This window comes from Eulemur rufifrons, chromosome 27 (genome assembly GCF_041146395.1).
Source record: "Eulemur rufifrons isolate Redbay chromosome 27, OSU_ERuf_1, whole genome shotgun sequence".
Classification (NCBI taxonomy): domain Eukaryota; kingdom Metazoa; phylum Chordata; class Mammalia; order Primates; family Lemuridae; genus Eulemur; species Eulemur rufifrons.
The window spans coordinates 28568566-28592233 of record NC_091009.1 but is presented as its reverse complement, the minus strand read 5'-3'; the positions used below and the strand labels follow the sequence as shown (position 1 = coordinate 28592233).

Here is a 23668-nt window from a genome sequence, read left to right as displayed (position 1 = left end):
CCCACTGTGAAGGGTCTCTCCCCTGGAAAGGGCAGGGACAGGAAGGCCAGACTCCCCCATGCTGAAAGCTCAGACAAGTCCCGAGGGCACATCTGCCCCAGGGCCAGGCCTCAGGAAAGCAGTTGCAAACACAGAGCCTGCGAGAAAGCTGGGGTTGGGGGAGGGGACGCGCTGCACTGCTTCCCTGTCTCCCCCCTGGGGCTGAGGCGGTCCCTGTCCCACCCATATGTGCCCTAAGGACCTCTCCAGCTCAGGGCACCGCAGAGACCTCTTGAGCACAGTCCTCCTTCCCCTGCCAGCCGTTGCCTGGCCTGGCACACTGAGACTCGATTAGCCCCCACCCAGGCCACGGCAGAGCCCTGTCCTACCAGAGGGGCGTGGGGTTGGTACAGACCTTTCTGGAGGAGGATGGTGCTGTCCCAGGAGGCACTTCCCGTCCCAGGCAGAAGAAGAGGTGCTGAGCGCCCATCTTAGATCCCGCCAGGCAGGAAGCGTGTGGGGCGTGTTGAGGAGCACCTGCGTGGCGGTGCCCACGTGCCCATCCCAGCTGCGCCCCCTTGAACGGACTGCACCAGGTGTAACTGTAATGGGCGGCCTCGTGCCGTGCTGGTGCTTACCTAGGTCCGCTGCACCTGTGGGCTGTAAGCGGCGGGAGGAGGCAGCTGCCCGAAGAGGCTGCGGGTTTGTCAGTGTCCTAACCCCATATGAGTGCAGCCCGGATGCTGTGGCTGCGTGGAAGTGAGCCCGACTCACGCACAGGCGCCGTGTGCGTGGACACCGCGGGGCTGTGAGGGTCCTATTGTAAGATCTGATCTCGTAACTCACGACGGGCCAGGTGTGGTGCTGACCTCACCACAGTCCCATGGGGGGGGCCCTGCCCGTCTCATCCCCATTTTGCAGATGGGAAGCTGAGGCTCAGACAGGTGAGGTAATGACTGTAATAACTAGGGTTAAACTAGTTAGTTATTCTATAATTATACCACCTAGAAAGCCCCGGGCTGGTTGACTCAAGGCCAGCCCTGAGAACCAGTGTGCTGTGCAGCAGGATACAGGCCAAGGGAAGGACCTCCATTGTAGGCTGTCAATAAATCACTTAGTCTCTGCCCTAAACTGAGCTCCTAACTCCCGTCTTCCTGATGCCACCCATCAGAGAGTCGCCAAGTCCTTACTGCTCTCCAATCTCCATTTTCTGGAGAAAGGAGAGAGAAATTCAGGGCCAGGAGCTGGGCACCCCAACAGGCAGCATTTGGGGGGAGTGTATCTTTCATTTTCTCGCTGGCCCCATGCAGGGTCCCTAGGCCAGGAACCCTGTGGTGTGCTGGAGTCCAGCTCACAGCCTCTGTCCCCCAGCTGTCCCCCAGGCCCTTTGTTCCCTGGGCCTGCAAATTCAGCCAGCTCCCTCTGGAGCCCCTGAGCCCCCAAGTGGTCTGTTCCCCCATGTGCTACTGCCTCACAGGACCAGCCCCGCTGGCGACAGCCTGTGTCCGACTGTGCCAGCCTGTGCCTGCACCCCTGTCCCTGGGCAGCTGGCTGGGGCTCACAGGGCCAGCTCTAGGCCTGGCATAGCTCCACTCCAGCCTTGCTTCTGACAAAAAGGCCTCCTCCATCCTGGGCATTCTAGAACACGTCATAGGGCAGATGGCAGGGAAGATGACTGATCTGTGAACTCATGAGCACATCTCAGGCTGCACTGGGTGGGTCCGGGAGCTCAGTGGAGGCAGCGTCTTTATCACTGTCTCCCGTGTGCAGGCACAATGCCTGGCACGTGGCTAACAAACACCACAGTGGAAACGGATGCCGGGTGAGACTGGGTGCCACCTGCCTTGCCTTCAGGGAGGCAATAAGCTCCAACCCCAGACTGCGTGTATGTGTCTGTGTGCAGCACACAATGGAGCGCAGGGCACATGGGATCAGGCTGACAGCTCTCTAGTGCTCCCAGGGGGCAAGCCCAGGTGCTCCTGGGTCCTGGGCACCCCCCCATTTCTCCTTTAAGGCCGTACATCTCAGTACCCAGAGGATATCCAGGGCCCTTGGGCTAAGAAAGATGGCTGGTAAAAGTCTGGATTAAACTGAAGTTTAGGACGAGCAGTGGGATTGGATTATCCATGATCACCTGTGGTAATTACCGATGGCAATAGAGACAACAGATAATTCTGACCACAGGGGAGGGAGGTGAAGGATCCAGGGTGCAGGCCTCCTGGCGGGTCACATGGAAACAAGGCAAGGGGCCAAGTCCTCAGGCCCTGCACACATGCACACACACACACACACACACACACACGCTCGCAAAGACCAGATATCCTCATACACAGACACACAGACACATGCATATATGTGGAGACACAAAGGTCAGATCACACATATATACAGGGACATATAGACAGGACAGACAGATACACAGAGACGTCATATACATGCACACCAGGACGCAGACACGCTCACGCCCTGCTCTGCCAGCACTGCCGGGGCAGCTGGGGATCAGGGTAGGAGTCTGCCCAGCGTCTCCGGCCCCAGTTTGTCGTCTCAGCCTTGCTCTGGCCCTGCCCAGATAAGTGCCTGGAGCCCAGGCTCCTCCCTGGCAGGCACCCTGCCCCCACTGAGCTCCCAGGACTGGCAGGCTGACAAAGGGCAGGGAACAAATGATGATTGAGCACCTTCTCTGTGCCAGACACCACGACACCAGTGCCAAGGGGGTGATTTTCGAACTTTTGGGAGACACAGAACCCTTTGTTTAAAGGGAACTTCGTAGGAAAGACCAGTAGGTAAAATAAACATAAGTAGAGCTGCTCTGGCTGGAGTGGGGAAGAGGATGGAGCCCCATCCTCTCTCCCTAGCACCCCCCACCCCTCACTGTGGACCTAAGACAAGTCCAGGCACTCAAAGTGCTGTCACAGCGCTTTGAAAACCGCTGCAGGGCATCATGGCCTCGCTCAACACTCCCCTCCCGACAGCTCTGTGACGTGCACGTTATGATCTCCACTTTGCAGACGAGGAAACTGAGGCTCCGCGAGGATGAGTAAATTGTCTAAGCTCGCAAAGCTCTTAAGAGATGAAGTGAATATTACCAACCCCTGTCATCAGATTCTAAATCCTGGAAGGTCTCGTACTGTCCCAATGCTTCCCTATTCTGGGAATAACTCCCCGCATTTGTATGACCTCCAGGGACATACTTCTGTGATGTCCCCGTGACCGGACACCCTGCTGACCCTAGAGACCCAGTGCGTGTGCAGATGTTTGCCTCGGTGCTGCCCCCTGGGAGCCCTGTCAGCCCCATCCGACAGACACAGATCGTCCCTGACTCATGGCGCTTCCACTTAAGATTTTTCGACTTTATGATGGTGCCAAAGTGATACACTTTCCATAGCAACGGTGCTCTGAGTGCCCACACCCTTTCTGGTGTTCACTTTCAGTACAGTATTCAATAAATTGCATGAGGTATTCAACACCTTATAAAATATTCTGATTTTTGCCCAGCCGTAGGCTAACAGAAGTGTCCTAAGCACATGTAAGGCGGGCTAGGCTGAGCGATGATGTTCAGTAGACTAGGCGTGTTCATTTGGAACTTGCGATGGGTTTGCTGGCACACGGCCCCGAGGTAGGTCGAGGACAGTCCGTGCGGAGCTCCACGGTGAGCGTGTGAGCGCACGTGTGTGTGCTCACCGGCTCCCGGAGGCAGATGATCACAGTTCTCCATCAGAGAACACAAATTCGACACACAAAAACAGCCATTATGTGCTAGCACAGGAGACGCCAAGATGAACTGAGTATGATCTCTCCCCTTGGGGAGCTCACAGCCTCCTAGTGGGGACAGGCACAGCTCCACGGGCACCACGGTATGGTCAGGAAGGGTGAATCCCAACTGCGCGGGTGGGGGCATCTCAGGCGCTTCCAGGCAGAGGTGAGATGTGGACAGGGCTTGGCGGGATGCGTGCGCCTTGCCTGGGCAGGGCATCGCAGGAGGACGGAGATGGGGGTGCTGGGCGAGTGTCTGAGGTCCCGTCTGGAACTGAGAGTAGCAAGGACAGGAAGGAGCAGGTATTTGGGGAGAGGTGGCTCCTGGGGGCCCTTCTTGACAATGGGAAGTGGATATGAGGCTGGAGTCAGGGTGGGGGAGGGAGTGCCATCTGCTCCTAGACCCCCCAGCTCCTCAGCTCCACCCACATCCTCCCTGACGGACCCTGGGGCCATTTCTCCCCTTCCCTCCCCCCTTCCCGGCAGCTGTGACTGTGGAGGCAGGAAAAGGTTGTGGGGTGATCGAATGTGGAGGTTCAAAAGGATTTGGGAACTCTCTTTGTGAGCCCCTGAGCTTGCATTGGCCTGCACAGGCCCCAGGGGCCACCCTGCACTTTCTGGGAGCATTGTCAGAGCCGGAACACTGAGATCCAGAGACGGGACAGGTCTCGCAGGCAGTGAAAGAGCCCCAACCAGGCTCCCCCAGCCCTGCAGCTGGGCTCTCTGGCCCCTGTGGCAGCTCCCAGCGGGAGCCGTGGGAGCCCAGTGACCCAGGCTCACTCTGGTAACCAGCAAGCAGGGCCCTGAGATGCCTTCCATGCTCTCCTCTGGACTTGGGAGGTTCTCCCGGGGATGGGGAACGGATGGAGGGCCGGCCCTGCCCCTGCCCTCACCTCTCAGGGTGAGCCCCATCTCTCAGACTGACTTGACAGGCCTGTGACTTGCTCTCGGCAGCCTGCAGGGAACAGTTTAGGGAGGATTTAACCAAGTCTCCGCTCATCTCCATGCAAGAGGGAGGCTCCTCTGGGAGCTGTGTTAACCCTTTCAGCCCAGAAGGCCTGCGGGCCCATCAGCCCCTCTGGTTGTGAGTGCTGCTAATGGGGCCAAGGTCGGGACTCCACCATGCAAAGCATCTAAGTGCCTTACCTGGGGACCCTGGTGGGGGGCTGTGGAGAAATCAGTGATACCCCCTCCTTATAGCTAGAAAAACTAGGCTCGTCCCTAGAGACTTAATGCAGCTCCCAGAGTTGCTTATTAGCCCCCACCCAGGCAGCTGTGGGGAGGGCCAGGGGGACAGTCGGCCCCAGTCCTGGTTGCCAGAAAAAGATGTTGCTGGTCCCCAACCCAGGCCTGGGCCCTGTTCTCTTCCGGACCCCACCTCTGAGAGCTAGCGCTGGGCAGAGCGGGCAGGTGGGCTCTTGCCTCCCAATTAGTCACGGCTTTCACTTCCTGAGCAGCACCCCGCTGGCTGGAGCTGGTGGGGGTGCAAGGCAGAGCCAGACTCCCAGGGGGCCTGCAGGATGCACTCAGCCTCAGGAAGAGCTCCGTGGTAATAGCCAAGCCCCTTCCCCTGGGGCCCGGGGAGGATTAGTGCCTGTGCAATTCCGGCGGCTCTCGGCGGAGGTGAAAGCATTACCGACTCAGGCGTGCTTGGCGCTGGAGGGGCGCTCCTCCGCCCAGAGCCCTCCGTCCGTCCGTCCGCCTCCCAGGTCCTTCTCTGCCTCCAGCTGGACGCGCCCCAGGCTGAGCCGAAGCTCCTCCTCCGATCCCCACCTCTGCCCAGAACACCCGCCATGGGGACCCCCACCAGGAGGAAGCTCCACGTGCTGCTGCTGGCCGCTGTGGCCCTCCTCTCTTCTCCAGGTAAGAGGGTTCATCCGGGCTCCGAAGCGTAGCAGGGATGATCACATCATTATATCATTGCTATGGTTTTGGTGAAGATCACAGAAATAACTGACTTCTGCGTTTGTTGTAGCACCTAGCTATCTGAGGCCATCTCCTTGTTAAAATTTCCCCATTCGTGGACCTTCCTTCCCCTTGAGGTTAGGAGGAGATGGAATACGTCTTTGCCATGTTATAGAGGAAGGAAGAATGGCCCAGAGAGGATGAGTGGCTTGCCGTGGGTCACACAGCTAGAGTATGCAAGCCCTGATCTCCACACTATCAGCCCTGAGTCGCAGCCTCCGAGGCTGACTGTCCAGTATGGTAGGCGACAGCCATGTGGGACTACGCTGACGCAGGTTCGGCTCAGTTTTAAGAGTGCTTTCCTCAGTGGCGCTAGCCACGGCGCCAGCGTCCGATAACCATGTGGGGTATCGCAGATGATAGAACATTCCACCGCGGCAGGAAGTTCCCCCGGACAGTGCTCTGTCGTTCCCTGACATGAGGAGACAGCGGTGGAAACTCTGGGAGGGTCTTAGGGCCACACTGCAGCCCGGCAAACAGGCTGGAACAGACCAGGCAGAGCAGGGGAGCACAGATGCTCCCTGTGCAGTGCTCCCAGCTTGGACAGGGCAGGGGGGAGGCTGGCAGAAGGAGACAATGGCGGGGAGGGCAGGGTGGGCTGAGAGGCCCAGGCCAGCTGGGCTGTGGCGAGCACGCCATGCAGGAGCCGGACAGCCACAGCCCGCCTGCCGCTCTCAGGGGCCTGGGGACCCTCAGCCCCCATCAATAGGCATTTCTTTTCTCCTTAAACACCTCCCTCCCCCCACACCCCTCCTGGAGTTCAAACCACCTGACTCTGCCTCCCCCACCCCACACCCCCTGCCAGGCTGCAGCCCGTGCATTTTAAGGCCTCTTGTCACCAGGGAAGGGCCCCACTGGCACACTTTCAGACGTTCTCATTTTGTCCTACCTGCCTCGCAGCCCTGCAGCCAAGTCAGGGAGGCTGCTGGGAAACAGGGCTGACCCCGAGGGTGGGGGGAGCTGCCCAGCCCCCCAGGTCTAGCTTCCCATCCCAGGCCCACCTGACTGAGAGGAGCTGCCAGGGCGGGGACACCCACTGCAGAGAGAGCAGAGGAGAGGTGCCTGGGCTCCTCTGCAGCCCTCCTCAGAGACAATCCCATGTGGGACCTGCACTATCTGAGGCAAGGGGCAGGGGCAGCCTGCGGGGTCCGCAGACCCAGAGACCCAGGAAGGCAACTGCCAAGGTGTCAGGCCTGGTCTGCCACTTCCCGGGGCTCCCAGGAGAGACAGGAGTGGCAAATGCCATCCCGTGTTCCCACCCCTCCTGGCAAGGTGCTCAGCTTCGGCCTCCCCTGCTGACCGGCCCTCGGTCAGCTTCAGAGTCCCGGCAGCCTCGTGCATGGACAGGCAGGGAGGACTCTCCACCCTCTCACCCCTCCGGTCCCCTCCTCTGCAAGGTGTCTGCTGCCTGGGTTTGGGGCAAAGAGTTACAGGACTGGGAACCAGGAGAGACCCAGAGAGGGTGTGGAACCGGAACTGCAAGGAGGGGCTGGCTTTGCCTGGGACTGTGTGTGTGTGTGTGTGTGTGTGTGCGTGCGCGCGCACATGAGCGCACATGTGTGGAAGGTACACGTGTGGGCGGCGTGTATGTAGCTGTGGGGAAAGTGTGGTGTGCGAGGGTGCGCTGGGGGTGTGGGTGTTTGAGAGGGTGGAGGTGCGAGCGAGGTGTTACGCAGGGGGCAGCCCCAGGGATTGACGACCGTGTCTAGAAGGCCTGACAGCAGCACACGGCTCTCAACCCCAGCAGCCCCCAGAATACCCACGAGGCATTTTTAAAAAGTTGGATTCCTGGACCTCACTCCTAGAGATTCTGGCTCCTTACCTCTGAGCAAGTTCCTTGCTGTGTGAACTGGGGCGAGTTATTTAAGCTTTCTAAGTTTCAATATCCACATTAGGAAAATAAGCAAATGGCCACACCTATCTTGTAAAGGGGTTACGAGAAGGAAATACGGAGCATGGTATCTGATAAACAGCAAGTCCTCAATCGATGGCACCTATTTTTACCACTGTGAATGCACGGAGATATGCAAGTGAGTGCACGTGGCCATCTGTGGCAGTTTGTGCGTGGAATGGATGCGTGTATGAATGTGTGCATCTGGCCATCCGAGCAGCCCAGAGAGGCACGGGTCTATGGGTGAGTGTTTGCAAGTGTGTGTGACGTGAGTGCACTGGAGAGCTGTGGAGGCGAGAGATGTGCAGAGGCGTCTAAGTGGATATCTGGGTGCGTGTGAGGGTGTGCGGATGGCCGAGTGCAGAGGAGAAAGCTTCTTCATGAAGAAAGACAGTCTGAAAGCATCGGTGTGCCCTGGGTCCACTCGGCCACCCCGCCCCCAGCCGAGTTCCTGGAAGCTGCAATTGTGCAAGGAGGTTCCCAGCAGCCCGCTGCCTGCTCGGCCCCCGCTTCGCCTCCCCTCCCAGCAGCGCCAGCTGGGGCAGGGTCCCCACCCTCCACCACCATCATTAACTTGGGATTAAACCGGGCTCTCCAGCTGAGATGGTGCCGTGGCGGCGAGGTGCTCCGAGGCCCGGGGCGGCAGAGAGGGAGAGTGGAGCGGGGACACCTGCACCGGGTGGGCCGTGTCTGGGAGCCCGGCCTCCTCCCTCATTCTGAGAGCCACTGAACAGCTGCCCTCACCCCAGGGGGCCGGGGCTGGGCCTCAGCTGCAGCACGGGGACCCCTGGAAGAGGATTGACGGCTGCATGCGCCAGGAGAGGAGGCACTAATTGGTTAATGGGGCTCTCTCCCCGCGAGTCCCACCAAGGAGGGCCCGGAATCAGCTGTGTTGGGAGGTAGGAGCCAATTAGGGGCGGCCTGGCCCCGCCTGACGCCACAGAGGCAGGGTGGACTCTCCCCACCGGTCAGCAGACAGAGCCCGCCCCAGCCCTGCAGAAGGGCAGCTGGGAAGCACCATCCATCTCTGCCTGTGTGTCCCCTGCCCCTCCCTGGTGAGGCAGGACAACACCCACGGAGGGAGAGGCGTCTGCCCCAGGGCAGGGCCCGGCAGGAAAGCTCCATCTGCATGCGTGGTGCCCGTGTGTTCGGCAAGTTCGGGAGGTCTAGACCTGTCTGTGCTGCAGACAGGGCGGGCCACTTTCTCTTCTGGGCACTTCTTGTATTGTGACACCAAAGCAGCCTGCCCACAGTAAGACCTGCCCTCTCCTGACAGTCCCCGCCCACCCCACACGGGGGTCCCGCAGCCATCCGCTGAGCCTGCTCCCGGTGCCCCGTGCCCGCCAGCTTACCAGTGTTCTGGCTGAACCCTCACGCAGACCCGGGAGGTGAATTCACATTCTTTCCATTTCACAGATGAAGACCTCGAGGCTCAGGAGGGTTCTAACTTGCCCAAGGTCACACAGCTGGTAGGAGGCCCAGCCTCGTCCCCAGGCCTGGGTTCTTTTCGTTGGGCCACACTGTCCCAGAAGGGGGATTAGACTCCAGGGACACACATCCTCTCTGGACCTTTTTGGGCGGTGTCTGCTTAGGCATGTCACACCCTGCAGATCAGTTCTGTGAGGCTCGCCTGAGAGCCTGGGGCAGTGGCAGCTCCTTCTGTTCCGAGAGCCCCAGCATCTTGAACATAAACCACTACTCCGGCATTTGCCACCTTGCACTGTTGGTTTCTGTCCTCTCCACGGACTGCAAGCTCCTTGAAGAAAAGGAACTGTGAATCATTTTTGCAAGCCAGTCTCTAGCCCAGTGCCAGGTATACAGGAGGTACTCAATACCTGAGTGTAGGCTGGGTGATTGACTAAACTAACATGACCAGATGGGACCTGCCTAGCCTATTTAAATTCATTAAAATAATATAAAATAAAAAATATGGTTCCTCAGCCACTGTAGCTGCATTTCGGTGCTCAGTGGCCACGTGGCCAGTGGATACCACACTCAGCACTGCAGGGAGTGGAGCCCTGCCACCGTCTCAGTCTTGCCAGACAGCGAGGCCCAAGCGGCCAGGCTCCAGCCAGGGTCCAGGCCCTGAGGCCCCTGCTGGTGTCCCTCTCTGCAGCCTGGACTTCAGCCCGGGGAGCCCTGGCGACCTTTGGGCCTGTCTTTGAAGAGCAGCCCCTTGGTTTGCTGTTCCCAGAGGAGTCCACAGAGGAGCAGGTGCTGCTGGCGTGCCGGGCCCGGGCCAGCCCTCCGGCCACCTACCGGTGAGGCCCCTGCGGGGGATGCTGGGGCCCTGGGCAGCCGTGGAGTCCCTCCTCACATCAGCCCTGCCCCCAGCAGAACTCAGAGGTCCCCTCTCTGCACCCGTTGCAGGTGGAAGATGAATGGCACCGAGATGAAGCTGGAGCCAGGTTCCCGTCACCAGCTGGTGGGCGGCAACCTGGTCATCATGAACCCCACCAAGGCACAGGACGCGGGTGTCTACCAGTGCCTGGCCTCCAACCCAGTGGGCACTGTCGTCAGCAGGGAGGCCGTCCTCCGCTTCGGCTGTGAGACCCACGGGGGCCAGGACACTCGGGGGAGGGGAAGGAGGGCTGGGAGAATGTACCCAGAAAGGACAGGTAACACCCCAAGCCAGGCTTTCCTGACCTCACGTGACCTGCCCTAGTGAGCTGCTGTTTCCCCGAGGAGGAGGAGTTGGGGAGGGTCTCCCACGCCAGGAGGACAGTGCCTGAGCCCCCTGGCCTCCCCTTCTAGTTCTGCAGGAATTCTCCAAGGAGGAGCGAGACCCAGTGAAAACCCACGAAGGCTGGGGAGTGATGCTGCCCTGTAACCCGCCCGCCCACTACCCAGGTGAGTTGGGAGCCTGGGCAGGGTCAGAGAGAGGGCTCAGGAAGGCTTCTAGATGCTTAGCAGAAGGATGGAATAAAAGGTGGTGAGTGACCGTTGGAGGCACTGGTCCCTGGGGCCCCAACTTGAAATGATCTGTGTTTCCTTCATGGGTCTGTCACTTGCTAAGTCTGTGCCCCGCGTCCCCCCTCAGACTGGAGGGCAGGGACAAAGTCTCGTCTTCCCTCTAGGTCTCCCCCAGCCCTGGTGCAGAGCATGCAGGCTCTCAGGACAGGGTGGGCACATTGCCACCAGCATGCTGGGCTCCCACCCAGAGTTGCCCTGTTAGCCCAGCACCCCCTGGTTTCCTCAAACTACCCCCGTCCTAGGCTTGTCCTACCGCTGGCTCCTCAACGAGTTCCCCAACTTCATCCCGACGGATGGGCGTCACTTCGTGTCCCAGACCACAGGGAACCTGTACATTGCCCGGACCAATGCCTCAGACCTGGGTAACTACTCCTGTCTGGCCACCAGCCACATGGACTTCTCCACCAAGAGTGTCTTCAGCAAGTTCGCTCAGCTCAACCTGGCTGCCGAAGGTCAGGGTCAGCCGGCGCGGCGGGGAGGAGGGGCGGAAGGCTCAGCCCGCGTGGGAAAGGGCTTCTCCCTTGAAGATCGTGCGGAGCAGCTCGGTCCTCCTGCTGCAAGGCCCCCCTCAGACTCTTGTCCCAGGCTGCAAAGGGAGAGTCTCCTGAGACGCCACACAGCTCCGCAGACAGAGATCCCTAACGCAGGAGCACCTGACCTGGAGTCATCTGCATTTGACCTGCGAAACCCCTTTCTCCCCAGATACTCGGCTCTTCGCGCCCAGCATCAAGGCCCGGTTCCCAGCAGAGACCTATGCGCTGGCGGGCCAGCAGGTCACCCTGGAATGCTTCGCTTTTGGGAAGTGAGTGATGGAAGAGGGAGACACAGCCTCTCAGAGGAGGGCACAGGTGACCCCCGGCTGAGGGTGGGCAGGGTCGGTGCTTGGTCATCTTGGGGACCCTCACAGGGTCTAGCAGGGTATGGAGCACACACTCGCTGAGCACTAACTCCGGGTGAGGCATCACACACTCCAGAGGCCTTGTGCATATCAGATCACTGGTCCTCCCTGCAATGCGTGGGACAGCTTGAGTAACACCCAGGGCTGCAGGCAGGAAGCACAGTGTGCGGACTCCACCCCAGCCCGCCTGGCTCAAATCCCAGCTCTGCCACTCACTAGCTGGGAGACCTTGGGTAGACTACCTAACCTCTCTGTGCCTCGCGTTCTTTATTTGTAAATGGTGATAACCATAGTACCCACCTCACAAGGTTGTTATGAGGATTCCATGAGTTAATATATGTGAAGCGCTTAGAACAGTGCCTGGTGTTGAGTGAGGGTTCTACGAATGTTAGCAGTTATCTATTTAAGAGCCACAACACAAAGCTTTACCTTTCTTGCTCTCCCAGAAACAGGATTCACTGGAACAGGGCGAAGCAAATAGCAGGTGCTCAATAAATGTTCGTAGAATGAAAGAAAGAATGTGATTTGTACACCTGGTCCCCCAAACATCTCCTGAGGTTACCTGGGATGGCCTTTACTTTGTGGAACGTTATTGCTCCCAGAAAATTCATCTGAAAAGCACGTGGAAGGGTGACATATTCAGCCTTTAGGACTTACCGACATCTCAGTCCATTTTAGTGCACAGATTACTCATAACCTTTGAAAAGTAGAGGCAAGGCCCTGTTGGGACGATGGGAAAAGTCACAGGCTACTGCAGAGGAGGGTAGACCCAGAGACACGGTGACCAGTGCAGCGGGAGGACGAGCCAGCTTCAGGGTAGACGCACAGAAGACCAACCTCACTGGTGGCATAACTGTTGGAGGGGACAGGGGTAGAGGAGCCCTGCCTCTTGTCCCTTCCCAGCTTGTGCTCCCAGCCCACCTGGGGAAAGAGCGTGAGGATAGGCTAACAGGCTCCCTCTGTTCCCTCCCAGGCCCAGGGTCCCCTTGCCTCCTCCCCAAACCTACCTGCCAGCTTCTCAGGAGGGCCTGGGGGTCTGGGCAGGAGGAGCTGCGGGCACAGAAGGAACTTCCAGCCCAGCCCCGCCTCTCCCGCTTTGTCTCCCCCGCCAGCCCTGTCCCCCGGATCAAGTGGCGCAAAGTGGACGGCTCCTTGTCCCCACAGTGGGCCACAGCCGAGCCCACCCTGCAGATCCCCAGCGTCAGCTTCGAGGACGAGGGCACCTATGAGTGTGAGGCGGAGAACTCCAAGGGCCGCGACACCGTCCAGGGCCGCATCATCGTGCAGGGTACAGAGCTGGGGACGCCCCTGCCCCCACCCTCAGCCTTGTCCTTGAGGAAACAGACCCGAGTCAGGGAGGAGCCGGGGAGGCCCCTTGCTTGGGCCTTCCTGCCCCGGGGCTGCATGGGTATGGGAAGAGAGGGGGCTCGTGCTGTGGCCGGCTCAGGGCTTCAGTCAGGGGTGCGGAAAGCACGTGGAAGGCTTTGGAAGGCTTTAAGTCGCTGAGGCGGCCACTGGCACGACCGCAGCGTGCCGACTCTGCGGTGCCTGCTTCCTCCTCCCCGCTCCCGGGTCCTCCCGCCCGGGATGCTGACGGCGCCCTCTGTCTTCCGGCACAGGTACTGCAGCCTCGCTTCTCCCTCCACTGAGTGCGCTGCGCCCCCTCCCGGCTCATCCCGCGTTTTCTGTCCCTTGCTCCCCACAGCGCAACCCGAGTGGCTCAAGGTGATCTCCGACACGGAGGCCGACATCGGCTCCAACCTGCGCTGGGGCTGCGCGGCCGCCGGCAAGCCCCGGCCCACAGTGCGCTGGCTGCGGAACGGGGAGCCCCTGGCCTCCCAGGTAGGAGACGCGGGGCTCCTTCCCACACGCCACCACTGACATCTGCTCACCCGGTCCCCTTGTCCCCCAAACTCCCCCCACCACCACTGGTGGCCCGTCTGGTAGCTAATTAGGGTGCCATAGGGTGGTCCTAGGTGCTTCTTGCCATCCCAGAGTCACATGGTCAACCTGATGGAGACCCAGAGACCTGGGTCCAGGCACAACTCAGCCAAAACGATGTGGTTACCTTGCCCCTCTGGCTTCAGGCAGGCCTGGGTAACCTCTGAGCCCTGAGGTGTCAGGCGGCCCTGAGGTGGGACTGGACAAATGAGCCACGTCCTTGAGGGGTCATTAGCCTAGAGTCTCCACCGTGTCCACCCCTGCCAGCCCCTCCTGCCTGGGCCTCTGGGGGTCCTGATCCCCCTGCCCTGCCCTGCGCTGGGCTCTTCTGCACAGAACCGGGTGGAGGTGCTGGCCGGGGACCTGCGGTTCTCCAAGCTGAGCCTGGAGGACTCGGGCATGTACCAGTGTGTGGCTGAGAATAAGCACGGCACCATCTACGCCAGTGCCGAGCTGGCCGTGCAAGGTAAGGCGCCCAGGGACGCAGGGGACCTCCCCGAAGACACACAGGTGGGGACTTCAGGAGTTCTGAGTTTAGGCACTGCTACACACACACACACACACACACACACACATACACACGGGCGGTTTTCCTTGGTTTTCCAATGGCTTCGGAGGAGGAGAACTCAGAGATCTGAGAAAGGCGGTGAGACTAGATTGAGGGCTCCCAGAGGACAGGCTCTCTGACTTGGTCCATGTCAGGCACAGGCAAAGTAAATGTTTGCTGCAGTGAAAAAAAAAGGTGACAAAAGTCAGTGAAAACCAAATCAATCAGATCTGCATTTAACCCAGTCCATCCAGCTATGTGAGCTTAGGCAAGTTACTATGCTTCTGTGTCTCACTTTCTTGATTCATAAAACATGAGCAGTCACAGCCCTGCCCTCCTGGGCTCTCATGAGGAGCAAATGAGACAGATGGGAGAGGGTCTGCGCATCATATAACAGGTGCCCAGTAAATGTCAGCTAGTGCTCGCTGAGCCTCAATTTCCTCATCTGTAAAGTGGACATAATGATAACTGCCTTATCAAGTTGTAGTGGGCCTTAACCAAGACTTATTCATTCATTCACTCAACCAATACTTACTCAACACCTAGGGAATAAACATGAAAGATCTGGTCTCTGCCCTCAAGTAGTTTGCAGTCCAGTAGAGGGAGAGGGACAAATAAACACAAAACCAAATAATTAAATAATTTCATATAGCCATAAAAAATACGGTATAAAGAAAATCCAGCAGAGGGATGGGGATGAGGGGCCAGTTAGATGGGGTGACAGGAGAAGACCTCCCTGAGGAAGTCACCTTTGGGATGTGAGCGTTAAGAAGGGGACACCATGGGAAGATCTGGGGAATTTCCAGGCAAAATTTACAGCAGGTGCAAAAGTCTGGAGGCAGGAAAAGACTTTGTAACTTCAAAGGACAAAAAATCAGCCAGGTGAGTGGCGCATGATGAGTTTTTAAAAAGACGTTCCCAGCTGCTGTGTGGAGAGACTGGGAGGGCAGCGCAGAAATAGGAAGACCGACTGGGGGCTTGTCGGTGGTCCAGGCAGGAGACTGGGCTTGGGCCAGAGGGACGGCAGTAGGGGTGAGGAGAAGGGGCTGGATTCTGGATGTGTCCCGGAAGTGGTGCCGCCAGGAGTCACGCATGGGTTAGCCTTGGAAGGTAGGCCAGGTGACATCTTAATCAACGGTGATGGGTGCTGTTGTGATCCCGTGGGTGACTATCTGGCTCTCCCCTTTCCTGCCAGCACTTGCCCCTGACTTCAGGCTGAGTCCTGTGAGGCGTCTGATCCCTGCGGCCCGCGGGGGCGAGGTCGTTATCCCCTGTCAGCCCCGGGCGGCTCCGAAGGCCGTGGTGCTCTGGAGCAAAGGCACCGAGATTTTGGTCAACAGCAGCAGGTAGCACCCGTACCCCAGCCTGGGCAGTTCCTGCCCCTCCTCGTCCTTCTTGGAGGTCAGTCCCCTTCCTGTGACTACAGTGTGTCCCAGGGTTGGCCAGATCTGCTTTGTCCTTGCTGCAGAGTAACTGTAACTCCGGATGGCACCTTGATCATAAGAAACATCAGTCGGTCAGATGAAGGCAAATACACCTGCTTTGCTGAGAACTTCATGGGCAAAGCCAACAGCACTGGAATCCTGTCTGTGCGCGGTGAGGCCTGTGGTTTGGCGAGATCGGTGGCTCCGCGGCCCAGAGTGCCACCCTCCCCACCATCCTGCTCCTGTGTCTCCACATTGCTCCTAGTCTGGTGTGGAGGCTACCCCAGGACTCAGTGTCACCTGGGACCACACCCTGGCCACCATCTAGAGTCCGGTCATGCCTCCCTGCCTGCCACACATTCATGGGGCTGCCGAGGGGTCAGGACATGTGTTGGTCACACCACCTCTTCTCTTTCCTGGGGCTTAGGACAGAGCCTCTCGCCCTGCCCCACGGCCCATGCCTGGGCCCATTTCCTCCCCCATCCACCCAGGGGCCTTGTTTCTCTTGGCAGATGCAACCAAGATCACCCTAGCCCCCTCGAGTGCCGACATTAACTTGGGTGACAACCTGACCCTCCAGTGCCATGCCTCCCATGACCCCACCATGGATCTCACCTTCACCTGGACCCTGGATGACTTCCCCATCGACCTCGATAAGCCTGGGGGGCACTACCGGAGGGCTAACGTGGTGAGGCCCGAGGCCAGAGTCCCCATGGCTCCTCCCTCCTTCCAGATAGACAGATGTCCTCAGCCATCTCCGCCTCCGAGCCCCCCACACCCTTCCCTACTCCCTCAGGCCTACGCACAGCAAGCTCATCCTTGGATTAATAACCACCCTTCCTGGGTTCCACACGGCAACCATGCGTTTAGGAGAGGGCTAGGGAAAAACGTGGAGCTCCGGCACGCAGAAAGATTCACTCCCACTGCTGTCCTTGCTGGCCTGCCCCCAGCACGAATGTCATTATTAACTTGGACTATCGTTGACTGTCTCCTGTAACAAACTGTGTCCTTTAGTCCCCAGTGCTACTAAGTGGAGAGTAGCTGATTCCTCCCATTGAGCAAACAGGAAAACTGAGATGCAGCGGGTACACGGACGCCACGGAGCGGAGCTCCCAAGCTCTGCCCGGTGTCCCATGGCCCACTGCACCAGCCAGGGCCACCTCTGCTGACCTCCCCCCTGCTGTCCCCCGTGTGCAGAAGGAGACTGTAGGGGATCTGACCATCCTGAACGCTCAGCTGCGCCACGGTGGGAAGTACACGTGCATGGCCCAGACGGTGGTGGACAGCGCGTCCAAGGAGGCCACGGTCCTGGTCCGAGGTGCTGGGATTTCCCCCCTCTGCCCCCACCCGACTCCCCTAGAGGCTACCTGACCGGCTCTCCCAGTCTCCCCCACTCTCCCTCAAAGCCACAGGCAGGGCTCCTGCCAGCAGTCGCTGAGCTGAGCATACCCTGCGGTTCTGCACAGGTCCTTAATGAGTAGAATATTTTTCTTCCAAAGCCAAACTCTTAAAAAACTTCACTCCTAAACACATGCTAAGATGAGAGTACTTTGCTGAGCCCGAGGTTCTCAAAGCCTGGCGCTGGGAAACCTATGCAGCCCTCTGTTCCCAACCCCAGCCTGGAGACAGATGCCTCCCACACACAGCCACGTCCACCACCTGCCGCCATGCCTCGCCCCCCAACCCAGGGTGTGCGTGGCGCCCTCTGCTGCCCTGACTTGGTACTGCACCAGCCCGAGCCTGGCTGACCCACTGTGCTCTGACCTCCTGGTGCAGGTCCGCCAGGTCCCCCAGGAGGCGTGGTGGTGAGGGACATCAGCGACACCACCGTCCAGCTCAGCTGGAGCCGTGGCTTTGACAACCACAGCCCGATTGCCAAGTACACCCTGCAAGCTCGCACTCCACCTGCAGGGAAGTGGAAGCAGGTTCGGACCAGTAAGTGTGAGGCCCTGCGTGTCAGCGCTGATGGGCCCGGCGGGTATGGGAGGTGGGGAGGGTCGGGGACTGGGCGTCAGGGGTTGGAGGGCCAGGGCTGAGCCTGGAGCTGCAAAGAGGGACAAGCTTTGCCCTCGGCCAGCGGGGAGCAGCCAGGCAGGCAGGGAGACAGTCACACAGCGAGTAGGCGAGGAGGAGAGAGTTAGAGGAGGCGGCACTCAGTGTGCCCTTGCAGAGTTGGTAGGACTGTTACTGGAGCAGTGAAATATCTGTGGGGTGCAGGTACACACAGCATGAGCAAAGGCACCAAGACACGGAGGTCTGCTCATTTTCAGTCATTTCTGAAGGAGGTGTGAGTGCTTAATGTATAGCAGGTACCGCACGAGGGCTGGGTGTTCAGGCCCGTGCCTGCCCCCCACCTCCGGGTGAATGAACACACGCTGAAACAGACTCCTGGTGCCCTGCAGATCCCGCGAACATCGAGGGCAACGCCGAGACCGCCCAGGTGCTGGGCCTTACGCCCTGGATGGACTATGAGTTCCGGGTCTCGGCCAGCAACATCCTGGGCACCGGCGAGCCCAGTGGGCCCTCCAGCAAAATCCGGACCAAGGATGCAGGTCAGAGACCTGGGTGTCCCAGAGAACTGTTGTCAGGGCAGAGACCCTGGCCCCCTTTACAGGGACCCCCAGACCAGCAGCAATTACACAGAGTTCCAACCCTTCTTGCCAGCTTCAGACTCTCTGCCGAAACACATTGGAAAGAACACCGTGTGGGCACCAGGGCCACTGCATGGGTGAACTATCTAGTCCAAACTCCTCATTTAAAAACCGGGCAGCCTTACAACTGCATGTGATTCTATGACTCTTTTAAGTTTAATTTTAAAAAGTGGAAAAACCAAAGTTTGCAGAAGGGAAAGGTCACGCTGACAGAGCGTGGACCTGAACCCAGGACCACGGGGTGGTGGGCAGATGTCCTCCTGGAAGGGCATGAGCCGCAGAGATCAGTTGATGTGGAAGATGCGTGTGTGTGTGTGTGTGTGTGTGTCTGTGTATTCACATGTGTGTGTTCTGGGCAGGGGCAGGGAAGCAGCCAGTGTCTCCAAGCTGTTCTTTGGATGGCTTCGTTGGGAGCAGGAGAAATTAATAATCTGCCCACAGGACCCTGCCTCCCCTCCAGCACCTGTCCAGACCCGCCACACTGGAAGTCTTGTCTCCCTTAAACATGTTCTCCTACGTGCCTCAGGTTGGCTCTCTAGGCTCTTTCTGGAATCACTCAACATGTTTTTTTTTTTTGGTGGTACCTCCCCTGAGAAAGAAATTTCAGGGGGAGCCCTTTCTTTGTTGATCCCAAAGTTCTTGGAGAGTCAAATGTGGGGCAGGGAGGGGACTCCTTTATTCTCGTATCCCAGGAGATGGTGACCCACAAAGACAGCGGTGACGCAAAGGAAAGGTGATGGGCTTTAGCATCAGAAGAGCTGAGTTCAAATTTTAGCTATGCCACGTAATAGCTGTGTGACCTTACGCAAGTCGATTAACCTCTCTGGGCCTTAGTCTTTCCACCCTGAAAAGGGCAATAATAATGCCCACCGCACAGGATCAGATGGGCAATGTGTTTAGGTGCCCCTTGCAAGTTACAAGGCCCTAAGATACTGTCATCAGAACCAAGTGAAAAGTCTCCAATTTGCTGGATTCTCTGCAGAAATATTTTGACCCTCAGCCAAGTTACTCCCTGCCAGCATGAGCTGATGAAATAGATTCTTGTAGTATCAGCCTTGTTTAATACTAGAGACAGTTAGGAAATTAAATTGTGCCACAAAAAGAAAAATAGTAATAAAACACCCTGGAACTGTTTTGTTTTGTTTTGCATTAACTGCAGTTCTGGGTTATTTATTCCCCTTAATTTCAAGTAAACGACTTATTCTCTGCGATTTAGTTTAAGCTGACAGGGGTGAGGAGGACATCTACGATAGGCTAGCCACTGTCTAATTCCATTCTCATTACCGCCTTGGAGAGACACATGATTATCCTCGTGGAGAGGAGAATCAGAGGCTCAGAAACGTTAAGTAACTTGCCCCGGGGAACACAGCTAGCAAGTGGCAGAGAAGGGATTGATCTCGGGCCTGCCTGACTCCAGAGCCCACGCCCGGAGGGACTGCTGGAGGACAAAACCAGGGCCCCCTTGAAGGGGTGCCCCGTCCTAGCATGCTCCACAGGCACAGGCTCAGGGCTTCTGTTCCCTTGTGCCCATTAACAAGTCACATCTGTGTCCCTTGGTGCCCGACAGCCCCCTCAGTGGCGCCCTCAGGACTCAGCGGAGGAGGTGGAGCCCCGGGAGAGCTCATCGTGAACTGGACGGTAAGCTGGCAGGGACAGACGCCCTCCTCCTCCTCCCTTCCGGACTCATCTCCCGCCTGTGCAGCGTGCGGAAAGGAGCACTGCACAGCTCTGCCTCCAACGCAGACAACTTCTCCCCACCCCTGCACCCGCAGCCCCTCCCCTGAATCCACTGCGCATAAAACCGCCGCAGGCACAGGCGTCCCGGGGCCACCCCTCGTGCTGAAGGCTGGGTGGGGCCAGAGGACGGGCAGGGAAACGCACCACGGCCCTCGCCCATGCCACGTTCTTGCCCCCCAGCCCATGTCACGGGAGTACCAGAACGGAGACGGCTTCGGCTACCTGCTGTCCTTCCGCAGGCAGGGCAGCACTGGCTGGCAGACCGCCCGCGTGCCCGGCGCCGACGCCCAGTACTTCGTCTACAGCAACGACAGCGTCCGGCCCTACACGCCCTTTGAGGTCAAGATCCGCAGCTACAACCGCCGCGGGGATGGGCCTGAGAGCCTCACTGCACTCGTGTACTCGGCTGAGGAAGGTGGGCTGCCCTCTGGGCCACCCTCACCCCCACCCCAGCCACCTGTCCCTAGGAGTGCAGGGTGGGAGAACACTGCTCAGTCCCCAGCTCGATTCCACAGCAGGAGGTGGAGAGGACACCTGAGTTCCCAGCCGCCCACCGCACTCTGGCCCTTGCTACCTGTCTCCTCTTGGCCGGGGGAAGGAGGAGGGAGGCTCTCTGGATGGAGAAGTGGGCCCCGAGGCATGCTCTGGGGACTCCCACCTGGCCTTGGACCTGGGCCCTGGGCTCTTCCCGCAAATCCTAAGCAAAGGCAGCCCCAGTTGTGGGCTTCTCTGTAGCATATAGGGAGGCCCTTGGAGTCGAAACCTATTCTGTATTGGTCCCCAGAACCCAGGGTGGCCCCCACCAAGGTCTGGGCCAAGGGGATCTCAGCCTCAGAGATGAACGTGACCTGGGAGCCCATGCAGCAGGACATGAATGGTATCCTCATGGGGTATGAGGTGAGCACCCACCTGGGCCTGGGAGAGGAAGGGGTGCTGGGGCTTCAAGGCCAGGTGGGGGCAACTCAGCCCACTAGTCATTCCTCTGCAATCACCTGTCACTGACACGGCAAACTGAGCACCAGTCTACGCAGCACTGTGGATGCAAACCTCGCTAAGAGCCACGCTGACACCCACTGGGGAAGACGGACCTGGGGACGGCCTTGTAGGAAATGCCTGGCTGGAGCTGGAAGGCCAGGGGAGGCGGGGGTCTGGGAAGGGGCACGGCCTGCCCCTTGTGCCAAAGCCCATTCCAGCTGGGGCTCTGCCCCCAGAACAGCCTGGCCTCCTGGGGCTGCACAGAGGACAGCATGAGCCCCTCCACGTACGGGCGATCGTCTTGTCCCTGGGGAAGTCTGGGCCCACTGATGACTCCACACCGGGGCACCTGCGGAGTAGATGGAAGGCGAGAGGGAGCGAGAGGGACAGAAAGCCGAAAAATCGAGAAATGGCATTGCCTTAGGGAGCATCGCCAGGCTGGCCAGCCAGTGACAGTGCAAATTCATCCCAGTAGAGTCAGCTCTGGATTTGAGCGCGACAGCTTAGGCAAGCCACAGGGAGGAGGCAATTCCAAACTTTGTCCTTGATTTGGAAGAGTATTTAGCAGGTCTTATAATAATGTCATGATTGCCGTTACAATGGCTCTGTATTTATTGGGCAGCCATTGTCTGCTTGCTGGGGGCCAGGGTGCTCCTTTGCAAGAACAAATGTGTATTTCGTATGTCTTAGCAGAATCCCCGTGGTAGTTCCTAAGTGAATGAGGTGAGGGTGGCTTCCTGCAGGCCTAGGTTGAGCCTGTCCCCACTGGCTCCCTCATGTGGCCTGCATCTCAGCCCACCTTCCTGGGCACTGAGAGACAGCAGGGACTCACACCAATGTGGCTCTCTGGGTGCTCTTTGGGTGCTCATGATCTAGTGTCCGGGTTCCGAGACTCAAGACTGAGTCACGAGGACCAGGGTGAGAAGAGGAACAGAATGTGGGGTCCAGGGTAGCCCTGAGATCCTGTGCTTGACCGCTGACCCTTGGGGACCCTGCCCCCTTCAGATCCGCTACTGGAGAGCTGGGGACAAAGAAGCAGCCGCTGACCGAGTGAGGACAGCAGGGCTGGACACCAGTGCCCGAGTCACTGGCCTGCACCCCAACACCAAGTACCATGTGACCGTGCGGGCCTACAACCGTGCCGGCACTGGGCCTGCCAGCCCTTCCGCCAATGCCACGACCATGAAGCCCCGTGAGTCTGTCTGCCTGGGCTGGGGGTGGGGTTATGTGCTGGAGGGTGGGTGCCTCTAGGATCGCTCTTTCCCCAGTGATAAGACAGATGCCGTAGCCCACAAGCCCTAGGCTGGACAGAAACTAGGCAGCGAGCCTCATGGACATAAGGGGGTGGAATTCGTGGCCTCTGAAGTTCCTCTCTCTTCTCCTGCCTTTGCATTTTTATGGGCTTTGTTTCTTAGGCAGTGGTGACAGAATGTTCTGGGCACAACTGCTATAGGCAGACATCCAGAAGGGGGCTGGCTGAAGGCTAGGGGGTGCAGGGGGCAGGGAAACGTTTGGACATCCCCCTGACTCTCCCTCCCTGGCAGCTCCACGACGACCTCCTGGCAACATCTCCTGGACTTTCTCGAGCTCCAGTCTTAGCATTAAGTGGGACCCTGTGGTCCCTCTCCGAAATGAGTCTGCAGTCACTGGGTATAAGGTGAGGAAGGACCAACCATCCTAGGCCTGGTGAGGAACAGCGAGCGCCTCTGTCTCCACTGAACACAGGGAGCTGTGGTTTATAGCAAGAGGGATCTGAGTGAGACCTAAGCAAAGGGTTTGTGACTGAGAGGCAGGAAGCACACGAATGATTCTCTGGGTAACTTGTAGTGGAAACTATCAAAACAGTCAGATGGCACCATTGCGGCAAGGCAGGGTTTACAGGGGCAGTGATGGACTGGGTGGAGTCTAGGGGTCCTTCCAGCCTAAGAAGTCGGCAAAAACATTTTAGCTGCTTGCGAGCTTTCCTCCCACCAGAAAGGAGCTTGGTTAATGGGAGACACAAGGAGGGGTGAGGAGGTGGGACCTCAAGGACTCAGAACTCTAGGGGCTCCTCCCAGTGTCTAGAGCTGGGAAGACACAAGGATCAGCCCTGGTGTAAGAAACTCCACCCGGAACCCCCTTCCCGCAGATGCTGTACCAGGACGACTTGCACCCGACGCCCACGCTCCACCTCACCAGCAAGAACTGGATAGAAATCCCAGTCCCCGAAGACATTGGCCATGCCCTGGTACAGATTCGGACCACGGGGCCTGGAGGGGACGGGATCCCGGCAGAAGTCCACATCGTGAGAAATGGAGGTGCTGCCCCTCCCCACCCTGACCCCCCCATCAGGGTCCACCCAGATGCGCGGTGAAGGGATCGTTCCCGCACAACCAACTCCAACCAGACCCCACGGGGAAGGCAGAAGGAAGGCAGACAGGAACCAAATGCAAAGTAGTGCTAGAATTGCCCGTGCCACCTCCCTTCTACCCACCCCCCACAACACCCCTGAGGGCCGGGGAGGTGAGTGTGCTCCTTGCATGGGGTACGGGGGAGGCTGAGAGCAAACAGCAAAACAAAGGTCCTTAAAAACGCCGGGGAGTAGGGCTAATACCACCCAGCCGTCCACACGCCCAGGCCTGCAGCCGGCCCCTGCAAGTCTCCTTAGGAAAGGTCTGGATCCTGTCCCGAGGGTGGGGCCGGGCTGGTCCCAGGCCCCGCTGACTCAGGCCCCTCATTCCTGCCCACTGGTTTCAGGCACAAGCATGATGGTGGAGAACTCGGCCGTCCGCCCGGCGCCACACCCCGGCACCATCCTCTCCCACTCCGTGGCCATGCTGGTCCTCATAGGGTCCCTGGAGCTCTGATCCTGGCACCCTCCCCCTGCGCCACAGCTGGCCACCAGCTCCAAGGGACACAGCCAGCTGGCTCCGGCCCCTTCCCGCTGCCGAGGTG

General features: G+C 58.8%; 1 protein-coding gene across 1 annotated transcript; it reads left to right on the top strand.

Moving 5' to 3' along the window:
* Positions 1-5525: 5525 nt before the first annotated feature.
* On the top strand, positions 5526-23580 carry CNTN2 (contactin 2). Its single transcript, XM_069459532.1, has 22 exons — positions 5526-5595; positions 9705-9849; positions 9959-10134; positions 10343-10438; positions 10804-11013; positions 11264-11363; positions 12572-12747; positions 13165-13301; positions 13737-13866; positions 15143-15293; positions 15416-15543; positions 15884-16059; positions 16569-16689; positions 17148-17306; positions 17774-17923; positions 19590-19660; positions 19940-20174; positions 20544-20656; positions 21740-21926; positions 22279-22391; positions 22863-23031; positions 23471-23580. The coding sequence occupies exons 1-22, from the start codon at positions 5526-5528 to the stop codon at positions 23578-23580; spliced, it is 3123 nt and encodes a 1040-aa protein (XP_069315633.1).
* Positions 23581-23668: the final 88 nt, after the last annotated feature.